The 19,885-nt window shown below is 40.2% G+C and overlaps 1 protein-coding gene across 2 annotated transcripts in view; it reads right to left on the bottom strand.

The window, feature by feature from the left end:
• LOC117296446 (leucine-rich repeat serine/threonine-protein kinase 1-like) overlaps nt 1-19,885 on the bottom strand; it is a 60,398-nt gene that overhangs the window by 21,404 nt on the left and 19,109 nt on the right. For both annotated transcript variants that reach the window (XM_033779385.1, XM_033779384.1), the window contains 7 exons: nt 11,227-11,365; nt 10,029-10,173; nt 7,500-7,631; nt 3,046-5,499; nt 2,066-2,206; nt 1,584-1,747; nt 343-469 (listed from right to left, as the gene is read on the bottom strand). In XM_033779385.1, the coding sequence (XP_033635276.1) occupies nt 343-469; nt 1,584-1,747; nt 2,066-2,206; nt 3,046-5,499; nt 7,500-7,631; nt 10,029-10,173; nt 11,227-11,365 (3,302 nt within the window). The remainder of the gene's footprint in view (nt 1-342; nt 470-1,583; nt 1,748-2,065; nt 2,207-3,045; nt 5,500-7,499; nt 7,632-10,028; nt 10,174-11,226; nt 11,366-19,885) is intronic.

Raw genomic sequence — 19,885 nt, 5'->3', positions numbered from 1 at the left:
TGATAGGTCAATCCGAAAATATGTGTTTTAAGAGACGTTTTGAAGTGGGAAATGTCCATACAAGTGTCATGGCGAGTCCGGAAAACAGCATGCTGACCAATGATCTCAGACCTGGCCTCTATCGATACACCAGCTTCCATATGGATGGCATGGGTGGATGGTCTTTCCTGATTCACGAAGGCAATCAAGGCGATTACCTCCATGCCCCCCCCCCCCGACTCATTGCATTGGTGCCCTTGAAATGCTACAGTACGAAATTTACAAGTAGTCTGACACCCAGAGTGGAAGGAGAGGCAGACAGTATCTGCGTACGACATTGGTCCTTAAGGTCAGTATTCTCACCTCTGGGTTGATGGTTGGTGTGGAGCCCCCAACACCTTCCTTTCCCCTCAGCTCATTCAGAAGGGTTGTCTTGCCGATACAAGACTTACCCACAAGCATCAACTTCATTCGGGTGTACGGCTTGGCGCTGTTCATTGGAGAAAAAAAACACCAACCATTTTTTAAAGACAGTGGACACTATTGGTAATTGTCAAAGACAAGTCTTCTCACTTGGTGTATCTCAACATATGCATAAAATAACAAACCTGCTTAATTGGTCATCGAAGTTGCGAGATAATAATGAAAAAAAAAAACACCCTGATCACAAGAAGTTGGGTGCTTTCAGATGCTGGATTTCGAGACCTGAAAGAAACAAATTCTCTTGTCACACGAACTTGTGTGCGTTTAGATGGTTGATTTCGAGACTCGAAATCAAATTCGTGGAAAATTACTTATTTCTCGAAAACTACGTCACTTCAGAGGGAGCCGTTTCTCACAATGTTATATACTATCAGCCTCTCCCCATTACTCGTCACCAAGAAAGGTTTTATGGTAATAATTATTTTGAATAATTACCAATAGTGCCCACTGCCTTTAAGATAAAATAATAAACCGGAAAAACATACTATGTTCATCTGGGTTGTTGATAATCATGAATTAAGAGGTTCGTTTTCCTATTTCAAATTTTGCTATTAGCACGAACTTTGATAATCAAGGGAAACAATCTTGGCCCAATTTCATGGCTCTGCTTACCGTCAAACATTGCGCTTGTGTAAGCAAAGAATGACTGGTAATGTGGAGTATGCATGCCCACAAGCAAAAGTTCCCTGCTGGCCCATAAAATACACTTATTGTAGAAGCGCGGACTTCCCCGCTTCCGCAAGTACATGAAGTTCCGACTCTTTGCTTATGGTAAACAGAGCCATGGAATTGTAAGCACAGAAACACTCTCAGCACAGAAAAAAATTATTATCAGAAACTGGTTACAGGCCAAAATCCCGTAAAATTTACAATGTTGTGACTGGTGCCTGACACAAATTTGCTTTAAGCAGTATTTTTGCATAACAGCTTCATGAAATTGGGCCCGATGTCCCAGGAGATACTGACCGGAGATACTGTCCCCATATGGAAATTAACATGGGCTGGACAAGGATGATTCAAAAGAGGGCGCTATCACAGGTAGTTTGTACATAGTTTGCCGATTGGGGGGACAGAATATCTGGGGTGAAAGTATCTCCTGCCACATCAGAACTGTTACTTACTCATCCAGGATTGAGCGTAGGTAGCCCAGTACATCATAGATAAGCTCCGTCTTGAACATACTGGCCAGTGGTTCTATCAAGCGGCAACCGTCTACCTTCAAGTCATACATGCTCAGACGACCCAACTCAGGAGGCAAAGTCATGATCTTCGAGTTCCCATTCAGCTATCAAAAGTAAAAGTATAACAAAATGAAACTGGTTCATCAATCAAGTTAAAAAGTTTGTGATCATTCGATTAGCTCTTGTCAGGGCCTCACCTGAGTGAGCACTGCGGGTTTGACACAGGGAAGCTTTAATCGAACACACAGATTGTTACATCGTACCTGTTCATGTTTGTTATGTTGTCGTTTAGTCTTCGAAAAAGACTCGGGGCATTAACGATTTTCAGCATACCATCGGTTCTCTTATTGGTAATTTGTTTGCAACAGCTAACTCTATTTTCTAAAACTATAATACCGATGATAACGGAGTATGGTGTTTACCTTTAAGCTTGAGAGCTTAGTCAGATACTGCATATCAGTAGGTACCTCAGCAATGTCGTTATGAGCAACGGAAAGAGCATTGAGACTCGGGAAGAGAAGGGTCACTTCAAGGTCACTGCCGCGATGAACTAGTGGTGGAGGCTGATGTCAGGATTTCAACAAAATTTAATGGATATATTGGTTAAAGTATTGCAGGTTGGTGTTGGGATTAGTCCTTTAATAGCCATGTCAAGCCCAGTTCATACTTCCCGGGAATGCGATGCGAAATTTGATGTCACAAATTCGCAACAAATAATTCGGAAAACAGTTGACTGGTGCTCAACTTCTGCGAAACATTCGCTGCAAAAACAGCCCTGTGACGCCGCAATTAGCTTTACATTCGCATTCGCAATGAACCAGGCTTTACTTTACACAAGGCATTTTACAGTCAACCAGTTTTTTTTTAAATTATTATTATTATTATTGATGGTTTATAAAAATCAAACTTGTAGCCAATGGCTCAATTGCGTCAATTTATACAATTTTTTAAAGAAATAAACATTAAGCAATGAACAATTTAAAGGAAATGATTAACCATAACCGCAACAAGACACAGGAACAACTATAAACAGTTCCAGGCTATCTCAAAGAAGAAAAGCCAGTCACATTTCAATGTCCAACAACAGTCCTGAAGACGAGCAGAGTATACTGTTTGAAACGTCAAGACCAAACCGGCTCTTTTCAGAGCCACCACTCCTTCAAAAGAGTTTTTACCAATGGTTGTTGCTGCAAGTTTACTATTAATACTTATATTTATAGTTGCTCTTATTGTCCAACAATATGTTTTCTTGTGGATTGTAATACATTGTTTGAAAAGTTACTACATGTATGCGCTACCAAAGTGGTAGCACTGCAGTTGGTTGCCTACAAGTTGCCTAGGCACAAGTTGCCTCATGTGGACAAGGCCCTAATGGACAAAAATAAAAAGAGTTAAAATGTACCTTTGGGTCTTCTTCACTGTTCTCTCCAAGTTTCCCAGGCACCTCCTCCTCAAAGGACGCTCCGGTTCCAAGCACTGTCCTGGCAATCACATCCAATTGAGAGATCTGATTGTACGACAGATCCAACGTCCGCAGAGTGGCCAACACACGATGTCGACGGTGCTTGCAGAACTGCCCCATGGAGCTCTGCGTGAGGGTCCCGGGGGAGCCAGCCATCATGGACGAGTCGTTAGTCATGCGTCGAGCAGAATTTAAATGAGAAGGTTGAGCACTGCGCTGAGATAACGAGTACTGAGAGGTCGGACTATAACACATGTCTGTCATACTCAATGTCGGATCGTACGTTGAGTTGGACCGCAGGAGCCTGAAGACATTCGTCTTGTTCCGGACAGATATTTGATTCACCGGATTGCTCATGTCCTTGATTCTGTTCCACGAGAGCTCAAGATCCACCAGGCCGACGGGGTACTTGTTCATCGGTCCAAAGTCGGTTATCCTGTTGCGAGACAGTACAAGCTTGGTGAGTTTGGGAGCCAGGCAGGGAAGCCCGGAGGGAACACTGAGAAGGTTGTTGTGGGACAGGTCTAAGGTCTCCAGTGAGTTCATTTCTCCAATAGTGTCATTGTCTTCCTCTGTGGTGTCCCCTTCCAGACTACCGGTGCTGCAGAGCCTGAAGCGTCGTATGTTCACATAAGAATAGGCTTGGGTTGTCGCCTCTTCGTCCAGGAACACCTCGGAATCAGAAGAATCCGGGGTGTCGCTCCCTGAGTTGTCGCTCACACTTCCGCTTATGTGTCTCGATTCCAGAGTCGACATTAAAACCGCTATGTTGCTTGAATTTCTGGAGGGGTCCTTCAGGCCGAGGGCAGCCTTGCCGAACTTCATGGCAAAACCGGAGAACCTCGCCAGCTTGCCGCCCGTCTTCTCGGACCGGTTGGCAATCAACGGGAAGGTGTCTCGTTTCTGACAAGTGGTCAGCAGGTCATCTTCCATAGGAGATGGACTTCTCATCTGCACCTCTGGGTGAACCATTAGGGAGTCGTTCCCAGAGGGGTACAAACCACTAGGCATCTCCTCAAGTTTATTCTTCGACAGGTTGAGTGTCTTCAGTTTTGGCGACATCCACATCTCAAATGGCATTTCCCGTATAGTGTTGTTCTCCAGGTTCAGATAATCCAAAACAGGCAGCAGGAAGAGTTCCGATGGCACGGTATTCAGGCGATTGTGAGAGAGGTTGATCCTCCTTAGCACTGGCGCATCCCAAGTACCGTCCTCAGACACCGCTGGAAATGATGTGGATGTAGGACTGGAAGACAGCGAGCTGAAATCTCTACTCTTAGGCATTCCAGGCAGATGGAAGATCTTGTTTTTGGAAGCGTTCAGCTGCTGGAGGGAAGGCAGTTGGAAGATAAACAATGGCAAGCAGCCCAGACTGTTGTCGGAAACGTCTATTCTCGTCAGAGTAGCTGCAGCGATGTGGATGCTGGAATCCAATGGGTAAGCCCTCAGCAAGCCGTTGAACCTTAGCCCGGCTTCCACTACCCATTCCCGTTTGATTTCGTTTATATTCTGGTCATGCCAATCGATCGCCACCGCCGTGTCCATCATTCCAGCATTACTGGCAGCTCTCTTGATACCCCCAAACGTTCTCTTACGATCATAAGTGCTACCTTTCCTCGTGTGGTCTTTCTTGGAGTCCTGGCGAGCCATGGCTTTGGACCTCGGCTGCATCGCCGCATCTCTACTAATCTTCACCTTGGTGTTTCCCTCGGCTCCCTCGCTAGCGAACGCCAAGTCATTCACAAATGCCTTGAACTTATTCTGATACTCCTCCCTGATTGTGTAATCCGGATCGGGATGCACCCCAGTATGTGCCAGGATAGTTGTCACGATATCATTCCGAACGCTGAGCGTAGCTGAGAGCAAAGCCTTCCCACTCGGATCCTTGGCACCGTGTTTCAGAAGCAGCGCTATGATATCGATGTTGTACTCGCAGGCACTGCAAGCTTCACATAGGATAGAGCTGTCCTCTTTCGGAATGTGTACCTTCTCAGTAACTCTGCCTTCGATCAGACTAGCGTTGCTGCTCCTCGAGCCAAACAGACACTTAATAGACTTGACAGGCAGATTGACGTCAGCTCCGTGTTTCAGCAACAACGAGACGATGTCAATGTTACCTGCTATAACTGCGCTGTGTAACGGCGTCAGACCGATCACAGTGTAGCTGTCCACCTCAATGTATGACTGCTTCTTCCCGTGTCCGAAGTTTGGGACAACAGGTCCGGCTGGGCGATAATCCAGAAGGGTTCGGGAGACCTCGACATGGCCTGCTGAGGCTGCTAGGTAGAGTGCTGTCTGACCGTTGATATTCTGTAAGCTCAGATAGAATGGGAGATCCCCTTTGTAGGTCTTGAAAGTACTTTTTCCAGAGCTCTGGTCAAGCTGGCAGAAGCCCTAAAATGAAATGTAAAAAGAAATTACATGTAAGACATTCCACTGCGAAACATTGTTTTGTTCATAGTTGAATCAAACATAGGCTCTCCACAAATTTCCCATAGGCTTAAAATTTTTACAATGGATGTGCCCTTTAATCAAATTGCAAATGGCCTTGCCCTAGCTCTCAAAGATAAAAAATCATGGCCTAAGACAAGGTACACAGAGTCAGTTACAACCTACATATTAAGCTAAAAAATATTTTTTTCAGATTATGTAGTTTCATAAAATCTTGCATATTCAAGCATTGGGACCCCTTCAAGTGCGCAGCCCCAGCTGTGACACTTGTGTCCTTAAGCAAGACACATAACCATTGCTTCGTCCTTCGGATGGGACGTAAAGCTGTTGGTTCCATGTGTTGTGTAAACGCAAAACCCAGTGCATTTATCGAAAAGAGAAGGGGGTTCGCCCAGGTGTTCCTGGCTGGATTGGCAGCATATTGCGCCACAGCACCTTGTAAACCATTACTAGGTGCATAAGAATTAGGTCTTATATCTCAAAATTTGCCCCACTCCTTGCAGTAATAATACCTGGCGCTTTGTATTCTTTGGCAAAAGGCGCGTTATAAATACGGTTATTATTACTATTATTAAGATTGTCTCCTTCACTTATTAAAGCATTGAACGTGGGACAAAAAAGGGTCACCAAAGTGTTCAAAATCTCGCAAGACTTGCATTGTCCATAACAATTAATTTCAATCTTAAGTATACCCAGTGTGAATCCCCATGAGAAAAAGTGTTGTCAACTTAAATCTAGACAATTTAATGTACACAATAAAAGTAATTCCAGGCTGTCAAAGGATGTACTCTATTATACAAGGCTAATTAAAAGACATAGTTTGCTCAACATCCCCCCTTTAACCAGCATATTTAAGTGAGAGTTAAATTACAGAATTTCATTGAAAGAAAACCCACAGATTAAAAACAAAAGCTCTCACAAAATATCATGAGACTCTGTTCAACACACTACATGTATGATTATTTGAGAACAAAGTCTGAGACCATTTTGAAACCTCGTACATTATACAAGGTTAATTAACAAACAAAATAATTTCTATGTCCCCCCCCCACCCTCTTTTAACAGCGGATAATAAAAGTTTAATGAAAGTTAAATACCAGAATTTAATTGAAAGAAAAAACCACCAATTAAAAACGAAAGCCTTTCACATAATCACCAAGGACCTCTGTAAACATACTATGAGTCTTTGAGAACAAGATCTAAGGTCTAGCTCACTTTGTTAAACCTCGTATACATGTATTATACAAAGTTAATTAACAGACATATTAATTTCTATGTGCCCTCCCCCCCCCCCTCTTCTAACAGTGGATAAATAAAGTTTAGTTTGAGAGTTTAGTACCAGAGTTTTGTTGAAAGAAAACCCACAGATAAAGTTAAAAAAAGACTCTGTACAACACACTATATGTAGGAGTCTTTGAGGGCAAGGTCCGATGAGCTAACTTCAATAAAGCTAACACATAATACAAGTTTAATTAACAGACACATACTCTGTGTGTCCCCCCCTTTTTATCAGTGTATAATTAAAGTTTGGCCATACTTGTCAATCTGTTAATGCTAGACTTCCCCTACCAGGAAGATGAATATGGTTCGACAGTGAACTAGAATGGGAAATCTGAATGAATCACAGCCCTAAAGTAGAACTTTGAGTAGTCACGGGGATCAGGCGTGGGTTGCTAATAATCCCATGTAGAGAGAACGGGGGAAAGTTTACTCTATATACATTATTTGGCCTTTGTCTTAATTTAGCTGTTTTGAGTTTATCTTATTATAAAAAAATTATTTTATTTTTCTTGTAATTTTTGTTAATAGATTACCAAGCATTGGGGATAAATCAATGTTAATTTTGGTTTTACCCTATATTATACATGTGCATGTACTTCAACCAAGAAACTTTCAAATACTACTTTTTAATTCTTAATAAATGTTTCCAAAACTAAACTTACTTTCTCATCCAGTGCTGATTTGTAATCGAATTCCAGCAGGAGTTTAATAATTGCTGCGTTGCCTTGTTTGGCCGCAGCATGAAGTGGAATTTCCATCTCATTGGTTTGATCACTAGCCATTGCTGGGAAGCGCTGAGGAGGAGAGGCAAAAAGTTATGCAGGTTATTGTTAATATTAATGGTTTATTATTATTATTATTTAATAATTAGGAGTTTAATAATTGCTGCATTGCCTTGTTTGGCCGCCGCATGAAGTGGAATTTCCATCTCATTGGTTTGATCACTAGCCATTGCTGGGAAGCACTGAGGAGTAGCAAAGAGTTATGCTGGTTGATGTGGCAATCGTAAATATTAAAGAAACATTCCAGAATTGGTTTTTGCAAACAAAACAGTTGCTGGCAGTGTAAGCAATAATTGTTATCCACCAATATATGGATAAACTGACGAACCTGTAGAAGTTTGAGATTGAACAACCATCTGGGTCACATGAAAATAGTTAAACACCAATTACACATTTTGCATGACATCAATTTGAAAAAAAATGCTTAGTGTTTTGTTAGCAAAAATCAATTCTGTTCCTTTGATATTAACGATTGCCACAATAACCTGCTTAATGGAGAGCTGTTGATAGTGAAAAACATGGTGAGAAACGGCTCCCTCTGAAGTAATGTAGTTTTCAAGAAAGAAGTACTTTCTCATTAAACACAATGGGGTATTGTTCAAGGCAGTGGACACTATTGGTAATTACTCAAAATAATTATTAGAATAAGACCTTAATTGGTAACAAGTAATGGGGAGAGGTTGATAGTATAAAACATTGTGAGAAACGGCTCCCTCTGAAGTGCCATAGTTTTCGAGAAAGAAGTAATTTTCCACGAATTTGATTTTGAGACCTCAGATTTAGAAGTTGAGGTCTCGAAATCAACCATCTAAACACACACAACTTCGTGTTACAAGGGTGTTTTTTTCTTTCATTATTATCTCGCAGGTTTGATGACCGATTGAGCTCAAATTTTCACAGGTTTGTTATTTTATGCATATGTTGAGATATACACAAACTGTGCAGGCTAGTCTTTGACAATTACCAATAATGTCCACAGCCTTTAACAAGGTGCATCAACTTCCGTTGGTTCAAAGGAACCTTGATAGTTGAATGCATTTATCACACGTTATCCGCAGGAAGGAGTATGCTCCTGTGGGAACTACAGGTATAGATATTTATATTTATACTTTTGATGTGATCAAGCGAAATAGGTCATTCGACGACCTAGGTCATTATTTAACAAATTTTATACACTTTGAAAAGTGCAATTAATCTATGCTTTATTATCCTCTAGTAGGCTTGAATCCTTGATTCTGATTGGTCTATCCATAGCAACAAGTGTGTGATATAAACCTATGTTGCACGGCCCATATCACTACCTGCGTATTGTGTGTTCTAATTCAAGCGCCAAATTTGAACGAAGATAAATACGTTATCACACGCACGCTCGTGGAATACGGAAAAGTATAGTGCGTCTGCGTCCCATATCCAACTCGGCCGAAGTGTGATAACTTATAATCCTGTTTTGGTTAAGTGGTTTGATACCGTACCTGTGGACTTTATGTTTTGTATCATGCAAAAAGTACCCGATCCCTTTAAACCAAAACCCCTTGTTAATACCATCTTTGCGTACAAAATTTATGAAAGTACAAGTATCAAGAGAGAGAATGAAATTAAAAAAAAAGCGTTTTAAAGTCGAGTTGTTTAATTGAATATACATGGCACATTTTCTTTCAATGCTAATTTATCAGCAAGGAAGTGATAACATAAAATGAGATATATTTATAGTTTCATCCCCGTTGGCCTGTTTTGGTTTGTTTCTCCATTATAATATTTCTGACAAACAGCTCAACATTTCATCACATTTCATGTTGAATGTAACTGAGAATATTGCTATTCACTTGTAGAAGGCGGGTTTAAAGGCATTGGACACATCAGACTATTACTCAAAATAGTTGTTAGCATAAAAACTTACTTGGTAACCAGCAATGGAGAGCTGCTGAATGTATAAAACACTGTGAGAAACGGCTCCCTCTAAAAGTTACATAGTTTTCGGGAAAAAAGTAATTTTCCAAGAATTTTATTTCGAGACCTCAGAATTAGATTTTGAGGTCCTGAAAGCATGCCACTTCGTGTGACCATGGTGCGACAAGGGTGTTTTTTTTTTTCATTAATATCTCACAACTTCGACGACCAATTGAGTTCAAATTTTCACAGGTTTATTTTTTGTGCATATGTTGAGATACACCAAGTGAGAATACTGGTCTTCAACAATTACAAATAGTGTCGAGTGCTATTTTTAAAGCACAAAAACTAGCTAAGCAAAATAACGCTTATAGAAAAAGGTTACAAGCTAAACTACCATTTTACATGTAGCATCTGTGACTCGTATCCTGCTTATTGTTGCTTAGCAGAAATGTTTCAATGAATATTTTGTGCTTAAGCAGCTCTATGAAACTGGGCCCTGGTAATGTGGAATATTCTTACCTGCAGGAGTAACTTGGCCACTTCAAAGTGTCCATTGAGACAAGCGGCATACAACGGAGACTGCCTGGTATCACGGTTGGGTCTTCCATTTGCATTGTGGGCCAGTAAGAATTGCACCACACTAAGATGGCCGCCGAGAGATGCCCTGTATGAGAACATATTTAAATATATGAGTCCGATGCACTAAGCTGCTCACAGTAGGGTGGGGTGGGACCTGAGTAGGTTTTCTAAATTTTGTAAATTTGTATCATGCCAGAAAGATCATTGATTTTTACAAATCTTGTGAATTAGATTTAAGTGTAAGCTAGGGTGTACCCCACTCTCAATTGTGTAACACAGCTAGCTTTCCATTTATGAATCAACTGTCAATTTCAATTCAATTCAATAGACATTTATTTGTCATGTCGACAGAACAATTAAGCATACAGTTGAAAAAAAATAACAATGAGTACAATGTTTAAATATGTATGCCAGATAATTTAACAGCAATACAATGTACAGACGTCTAAACTAGACATGAAATCAAGCCCTCTATAGCCATAAATTTCCCTCCCTCAGCCAGGCCCATTTCATAACCCGGCTTACCAGGGCTTTTATTGGATGGTGGGGGTACTTAAAAAGTGTATTGGATTTCGGTAACCCCCGTTTAAATGAAATGTTTACAGATTAGCTTTATTGTCTACCAATTATATAGACCCCTTGCAAAACGCTACACTGACGTGCACGTTTTTTCAAGCACAAAGAACAGCTATCGTCCAATCATTTGCCAATCATTTGACCCAAGTGAGGGTGCTTTTTGACCCCAGTGAGGGTGCTTTTTGACCCCATAGTCATGACAGTGAGGGTGCTTTTTGACCCCAGTGAGGGTGCTTCTTGACCCCATAGTCATGACAGTGAGGGTGCTTTTTGACCCCAGTGAGGGTGCTTCTTGACCCCATAGTCATGACAGTGAGGGTGCTTTTTGACCCCAGTGAGGGTGCTTCTTGACCCCATAGTCATGACAGTGAGGGTGCTTTTTGACCCCATAGTCATGACAGTGAGGGTGCTTTTTGACCCCACAGTGAGGGTGCTTTTCGACCCCAGTGAGGCGCTTTTTGAGAGTGTGACGTCACATGCAAGGGGTCTGTAGGATTAAAACAATAAAAAAGCTCCAAAAACTAAAGGTATACATTGCCTTTTAAGTATTGTAGAAGCTCACCTGTATAGTGGCGTTTCCTTATACTCCAAATTAACAGCGTTGAAGCCGATTCTCCGTAGTATTTTCCGCAGTTCTTTGACATTGCTACAAGCCTCTAGAAGATCTGGCTCAAGGGTTGACCGTAACCTCTCTCGTTCCACTACAAACAAACAAAAATATTCAAATTATTTTAAATTATTTTTTATAGGTGTATTTCTTATCATGTTGTTTTGTACTTATTATTTTGTGCTGTTTTATACATATTTTTGAACATTTTGTGTTGTTCTGGTCGAATAAATAATAATAAATAATGATAATAATAATAACTGTGTTCTCAATGGTTTTATAACTATGGATTTGAATAGGTTTTCTTTTTAATTGTTCAGCGCCCGGTGCCCATGGTCATTTTTCTTGGATGGGCGCTATACATATAAATTGCCATTATTATTTGTTTATAAACATCAGTTTGGCTTTATGTTTTCATTCCCTGGCTTTCACCTCTGTGGACCCTGGTTTAAATCCACCTGAGCGCAGCCTTGCATGCGGATTGGGTTTTCAGCTCCTATATCCATGCCTACCCAAGGAGTTTGAAAAATCTGAGGGACAATCCTTTTAACAGTGCAACTTGAATTGCAGCCAGTCCACTATGATTGGCTTTTCACACTAACAGATTAATATCATACACATAATAATAATGGCTTCTTATATCGCGCTCAGGTCCGTCACGCAGTGACGCTCATGGCGCTCCAACATTATTACCAACAAATGCGCTACTCGGCTAAATCAATCACAAGAACCATCGTGCCCTCACAGGTACCCATTTACCCCTGGGTGGACAATTATAGTGAAGTGTGTTGCTCAGGGACACAAGTGTCACGACCCGGATTTGAACCCACACTCTGCTGAACAGAATCACCAGAGCTTGAATTTGGTGCTCTTTTCCGATCGGCCACATCACCCCACAAAGCAAGCAATGACACCCCACATTGAGAAAAAAATAAATAAATAAATAAATACTGCTGCTTCCAAACTGTGGAATAAGCTACCAATATCTCTTCATAATCAACAATCTCTATCCACTATCCAACCATACTTACTTTTTCTATACAAACTGCAGGTAATGAAAGCAAAGCACTGCAGAGTGAACCATGATAAGGAAAGGTTTGCAGTAACACCCACCATGTAATTACTCTAAACGAGTTGGGGTGGTTCTGAAAAGAACGGTTGGTTTCAACTCAACCACATCTGGTAACTGTATTTCCATCAAATACAGGTAGACTCCAACAAACTCCAAAAAGTTCATTGCTTGCTGTCATGTATGTGACCACGACCAAAACCACAACTGCAATAACGATATACAGTTTGCACAGGAAACCTAAACAGAAACCAAAATCTTATTCACAATGGTGGCCTTGCAACATCTTTTCCCCAGCATTAATTTCCTTGAACCTTATAGAACTTCACTGCAGTACCTTCATGACCAAAAAGGCACTGCAACATGTTCAATTTTTGGAGAATTAATAATTGCTGGGCATCTAAAGGTTAATTTTTGAGCCCTGAATTACTCCAATGCTACACTATTGTTACATTTTTGCCCAAATGGCCCTTACCATAAAATTCCACAGTAGACCATAGCCCCTTTCACACGAGAGCAATTTAGCAAGGGTCCCTTGCTAAATTGTATTATGGTTGAAAGATTTTACAAAATGCACCTCGTGTGAAAGGACAACAATTTTTGGAGTGTCCAGGGTCCCTCGTCAAATCTTGTCCAACATTGATACATTTTGTCGGAGGTCCAGACCTACGACAAAATCTTACACTTAGCGGAAGTTTTGACCAAGGACGTGGGCTACATCATCGTGTGAAAGGAACCCTTGTTTAAAGAACGACGTCCTAGGTGAAAATGCCCATACAGCGCATGCTTTTGTGGGTGCTATCTTGTCCAACTAAGGTGATCAGGATTACCATTCGTCATATCACTCTCATGTCGCACAAGGGTTGTTTGTTTTTTAACTTTGCAGAGTGAAAGCTCACAAAAATAGTCACGCATGGTGATAACAAATAAACAACCCACGCTCATAAATTTTGTAGCAAGGGACCCTGGCTACATTTTGGCCATGTGATAAGGGCTTATGGATGTACATGTACATGTTTAAAGTCCACATGAACACAAGCCACAGTACGGTGGTTCATACCACCTGGGCCCGATTTCATAGAGTTGCTAAGCGGCTGATTTTGTGCTTACTGTGCGTTTTCCATTTCACACGAAAAGGCATGCTATTCTTCCGGTGCTTACTGCCTGAAAATAAATGACATAACAATACAAATCCACGGTGAACGCGCAATATGGCCTCCTAATTATTCTGCTTACCTGTGAAATACGCTTGCACCTCAGCAGTTTCTTCTGCTACAGTAAGCACGAAAATTTGCTTCCCATTAAGCAGTGCTATGAAATTGGGTCCTGTACACAAGAAACCCATGCACCCAATACTGTAGTCTGGAAGAGGTATTTTGTGGCAATTTGTGGTACCAGTGTTTCAGAGGGTTTGCAAACTGTTTGCGATATCCCATTTTGAACAGAATTCTACTTATAAATCATTATAATTTCTCTCTGAAAAAAATCTAATCTTGTTTAATAGGCTTTGTCAAAACAAGATGAGCACAGCGTTGATAACCATGGCATGTGACGTCTTTGAGTTTATGTACTGAAAAATACCTAAATTTAGTGCCGTATAATCACATCTGATGTTATTTGAAAGTTATTTTTCTTTCAATTCATGAGCTACAGCACTCAGCTTATGAGTTATAATAGCAGGAAGCATTTAATTCCCGGTTTTGACATAAAGGATCATTTTTTAAACATGACGAGGGTTTAGGGTTCTGGAAGTTGAGAAACTACAAAAATAACTAATTTTACTTATCAAAGGCAGGTTTTTCTTTTTGTTTCGTATCTCAAAGGAAAAAAAACTATATATCTAATACTTAAATCAATGTTTTAACAGACAAATTGCCAACAAATCAGACTTTTATGGTCACAACAAGTTAATTGGCTTGGCTATCACTGGCCACTGGCTTGTAGTCCAGAGTACATTAAACCTGATTAATTGTATGTTAGTAGTAGTGGAATTACTCTTTAAAGACACTGGACACTATCTGTAATTGTCAAAGACCAGTCTTCTCACTTGATGTATCTCAACATTATGCATAAAATAACAAACCTGTGAATATTTGAGCTCAATCGGTCGTCAAAGTTGTGAAATAATAATGAAAAATACCCCTGTCACACAAAGTGGTGTGCTTTGATAATGCATGATTTCGAGACCTCAAATTCTAAATCTGAGGTCTCGAAATCAAATTCGTGGAAAATTACTTCTTTCTCGAAAACTATACTACTTAGAGGGAGCCGTTTCTCACAACGTTGTATACCATCAACAGCTCCCCATTACTCGTCACCAAGAAAGGTTTTATGACAACAATTATTTTGAGTAATATTACCAATAGTGTCCACTGCCTTTAATTGTATGTTAGTAATATTGGAATAACTCTATAAAGATATACTTTCCGTACAAAAAAATGATTTAAAAGTTTAAATACCGAATTCATCATTCCACGCTCTCACTATTCCAAAATCTCCGTCCACTTCGCCGAGTAGTTTACTGTTTGCCTTGTTGATCCCAGCGATGATACTATTGTTATTATTACATTTATCCATTCCGCCGATAACACCAACCGTCGTCGTCGAGTTGAACCTGAAGGCATTCATACTAAGGTTGGATCCTTTTATGAGTTTACAAAAATAACATCATTGTGTTTTTGGATACCAAGCTGCACCTATTAAAGGTGCATGTTTTGATAAGAGGTGTCTAGTCCCGGTGGTCGTCAGCAAAACAACCGATCCCAAACACAGTCACAGGAATCAAGCTGCGAGGATGACAGGAAACCAGGGAATTTATCAAACCAGCACTGTCACAATTTTCACACGGCAATACTTTGTCTGACGACGAAGACGTGTGTGTGGGCTATTCCAGAGTAACAACGTAGTGACGTACATTGTAGAGGTGATTCCTCATGTGCTGGTGAGTCTGGACTCGGAATGCTGGGAGGACGGGTTTAGGGAAGTGAGTCGAACCACAGTGACTGTTATCAGCAGAGAGGAAGTGCTATACATGTAGCTGTAGCCCTGAGTTGGTTTTTAACAAATGGTTCACCTAAGGTTCAAAGTCATATGTGGTAGTCGCAGATCCTTCAAAGCCCGCCCAACTGAGATGAGCTATAAATATGTAATTCTTATAAATCTACACCAGGAGTCACAGTGCCCCATCTTTATCATTACGCTGGATGTCACAAGCAAAAGACTTGATCCAATTTTACTGGTGTTCAACAAATGGTTCAGGCAAGATTTAAAGTCATGGTAGTCGCAGATCCTTCAAAGCGCAACTGAGATGAGTGATAAATTTGTAACACTTACAAAACTAAATCAAGAGTCACAGCACATCCCAATCTCTATCGTTACGCTGGACAATCACAAACAAAAGATTAGGGTCAAATTTTACGGGTTGGTATTCAACGAACAGTTCAGGCAAGATTCAAAGTCATGGTAGTCGCAGATCCTTCAAAGCTCAACTGAGATGAGTGATAAACATGTAATTCTTACAAAACTATATCAAGAGTCACAGTACACTCAATCTCTATCGTTACGCTGGATGATCACAAACAAAATATTGGGATCCAACTTTGCACAAATGGTTCACGCAAGATTCAAAGTCATACATGTATGGTAGTCGCAGATCCTTCAAAGCTCTACTCTGAGATGAGCTATATATGCAATTCTTAACAACTCTACATCAAGAGTCGCAGCACACATTCACTCTTGATCGTTACGCGGGATGGTCACAAGCAAAAGGTTATAGGATCCAATTTTACTGTCAACACTAATTAACACCTCTCAGGAAATGCAGCTCGCGCCTGATGGCAGTTGCACCACCCCGTGTTTGGTACGTGTCTATTAGTTAACGAGACGATCAAGATTCTATCGCGTGAACACAAATTTGCATCTCAAGTACGTAGAACTTCTTTACAACAGGTGCAAAGTTGCTTTGTGACTGATATAGGTAGCTCTTTTCCTCTCTCCAAAAAAGATTCTATCGCGTTAACAAATTTACATCTGAACTTTTTCTAACAAGAACAAAGTTGCTTTGCGACTGATAGTAATATAGGCAGCTTGTTTCCTCTCTCCATAAAGACAACTGATGGCTCAGGAAGGTTGCATCAAACTTTTATACATTTATCAAAACCACAATCTCAGCTCTGTACAGTTACAACAAATAACACCTGTGGTAGTTACAAGCTTCCATTTTACGTGGAATCGATAACAGGACTTTGAAAGGTGGAATTTCCATTTGAAATTGCACATAAAATATCTAGATATGCACACCTACAGCTTCTGTTACCACCATGTCTTATTCACAATTGATATTGTCATATACTAAACCACAAGGACTGGGTAAAAATGACTGGGTAAATAATGATTTGAAGTACAAGAAACATATCACTGTGAAAGTGAAAGTGACAGGAAGGAGTTTTGTTCAGATTAGTGGAACAATAACTGTTTAATTGAACCCTTACAAAAATCACAAAAGGTCATGCACACGTTCTGGTAGTGTGTAAACACTATGTTGTCTAAGATTTGCACTACAACATGCACAATGTGGGACACACGGGGACGATTGACTCCACAAATGGCGAAATGAAGATTGCTGTGATGATGATATCAGATGAATTGGGTCACAGGAGAAATGAATGTTGAAGATTTCAATGAAGAAATACTGTTTAAATAATAACAGCACTTTAAACAAATTTATTTGGTTTACCTACAATGTATCCTCAGATGTCATGTGTATAAGCACTGTACACTCAATACTTTCCTTAAAGGCAGTGGACACTATTGGTAATTACTCAAAATAATTATTAGCATAAAACCTTTCTTGGTGACGAGCAACAGGGAGAGGTTGATGGTATAAAAGATTGTGAGAAACGGCACCCTCTGAAGTGCCATAGTTTTCGAGAAAGAAGTAATTTTCCACGAATTTGATTTCGAGACCTCAGATTTAGAACTTGAGGTCTCGAAATCAATCATCGTAACGCACACACCTCCGTGTGACACGGGTGTTTTTTTCTTTCATTCATATCTCGCAAGTTCGATGACCGATTGAGCTCAAATTTTCACAGGTTTGTTATTTTATGCATATGTTGAGATACACCAACTGTGAAGGCTAGTCTTGGACAATTACCAATAGTGTCCACTGCCTTTAATCATGCTCAAGTGGGATTCGAACACATGACCTACACTACTAAAAATGGTATTCTTGAAATAAGAAAAACATTTTGTGTCACTCCCTAGAAAAAGTTTCTAGTGAGTGACAGTTTCATTGGTAACGTTTACGTGAGTGGAAGCACCGCTGAAGAGTCTTGTGTATTTCTCCTCTTAAATTGGAGCCCTGCATTGGTGTATGGGTAAAACCAAATAAAGTTCTTCACCCTCCGATGAAAATTTATGAAGGCACTTATTAATAAACATTCATACACAATGACGTGTCGGCATACCTTCACGTCCTCATCGGTGGGTGACCATTATTGCAGAATGAAAGACGTACACCTCTGACTCATAAAACAAATTACAATGGATCGATCTACCACAAAAAAACACACTATTTTGTACATGGAGTTCTGATTGCAGATGTACCCTGGACACAGCTGACGTCCTTCTGTTAGCTTTTGGGGGAAGTTACTCATCCTGCCGAAAATGATTTTGATAATATCGTGCAAAGTTCCTGTACTGTAATCTCATCTTATTCACAATCTACTCATTCATTGTTGGAAGTACACCACATACTCAAATTTAGCTCTTTGAGAAACACTCTGCTAGGGGTCGAAATGTCAGGCCATTAAATTTTGTTTGCATTTATACCATCGATACTTTTGGTTGTTAAGTTGTTTGCAACAGATAATTCTATTTTCTCAACAATAATAATAGCTGGATCTTAATATGGCGCTTTTAACAACAACCATGCGTTTTACATTATTGCCCTGGTGATTGGCCAAATAACATTACTTTAACCTTTCTCAGCTCCCTGGGGAGTACATCCCTGGTAATGGCACTCCAAAGGCTTTTTCATAAACAATATCAACCTCTACCCCTCGCAGGAACTCCTCGGTGAAGAGAAGCATCTTGTTCAAGTACACAAGTGTCATGATCGGGACTAGTCTTGAAATCAAGTCAGTAATTGTTAAGGGCGGTGTAGTTACGGGGGACGGTACACACACCCTCGATCCCAGTATGTGGGTGCGTCAGTCACCGGACCTTGCAACGTGCTACCAACGACCGTTGCATGAACGATAATTAATAGCACTGTGACTGTTGCATGAGCGGCAGAATGTGTGTTTGGGGCAGCGCTAGCGACTTGTCATCAAGTCTAGACCAGGATTTCAAACTTACACTCTGATGAACTGTTTGTACAATGGCACACATGAACATGAATGGATTGAGGCATAACGGATTGCTCTTTTGGATAGTGATTTGGTTTGATTTTGGTCAATCCCTAGACTTCTCTTTGTTCTTCGTATTTTGGTATGTCCCTATTGTTTTCGTAATTTTTTGTACATTTCAAGTATTTTGTTAACTGTGAGTTTTTGATGTTTTTAAAGCCTTAATGAATAAATAATTGAATTTTTTTTTTGATTTTTTTTTTTACGAATGGATTGAGGCGGCAGCCATTGCAATTGGAAACTAGTTTACTCTTCCAGGAAACAAATACACATTCTTCCTCTAAGACCCCATGATTCCATGAGTCTCGACAACATCACATGAGGTTCAGCTTGCTCATCACATGGACTTTCAACAACAAAAAAGGAAACAAAAATGACACCCCGTTGTGGATTACATCATTTAACCCATGATTTAAAGGTACACACGTTTGGTAATCAACCTTAAAATTAATGGCAAGAACAACTTTTGGTTACAGCAGCTTTCCATGGTGAAAGGCATTTTAAGACTGTTTAGGCTTTTTAACTGTTCACTTTGAAGTAATGTGGTGTAAAGAGGTATAAGTTTTTTGTGCCCCAAAATTTTAATCTGAGATACACTTCTTTTCTATTAGGGATTATTCTTTCTGCATGGACATACTCATTCCAGATTTTCGGCGATATCTCAAAAACAAGACCACCTTTTGAAATTAAATTTTCTGTATAACATCTACATTCATATGGGATTTAAAAAAACAATCAAACGGTTCCAAAAGCCAAACGATATACTTTGCCTTGAACCAAATCAGAGATGTTTTAATGGGTTATTTGTCTAATGTAACCCATGGTAACCTATTTAAGTACCCACTTTGTAGGAAACTGGGACAAGCCCTGGTGGTCCAAACCCAACCCTGACCTCAATATTTAGACACTGCAAAAAAAAACATTGATATACTTTGCATTTAACCAAATAAGAGATGTTTGGGGTTATTTGTCTATTGTCACCCATAGTAACCTTTTAAGAACCCATTTTGAAGGAAACTGAGACGAGCCCCTGGTGGACCAACCCAACCCCAGCCTTGTTATCTAGACACTGCAACGCAGCAGGTGTCCATGTACTAAAGGGATATGAATCATGTTTTTCCTATCCCTTTAAATC

Source organism: Asterias rubens, chromosome 11 (assembly GCF_902459465.1).
Source record: "Asterias rubens chromosome 11, eAstRub1.3, whole genome shotgun sequence".
Classification (NCBI taxonomy): Eukaryota; Metazoa; Echinodermata; class Asteroidea; order Forcipulatida; family Asteriidae; genus Asterias; species Asterias rubens.
The sequence above is the reverse complement of the archived record's forward strand: the minus strand, read 5'-3'. Positions and strand labels throughout refer to the sequence as shown.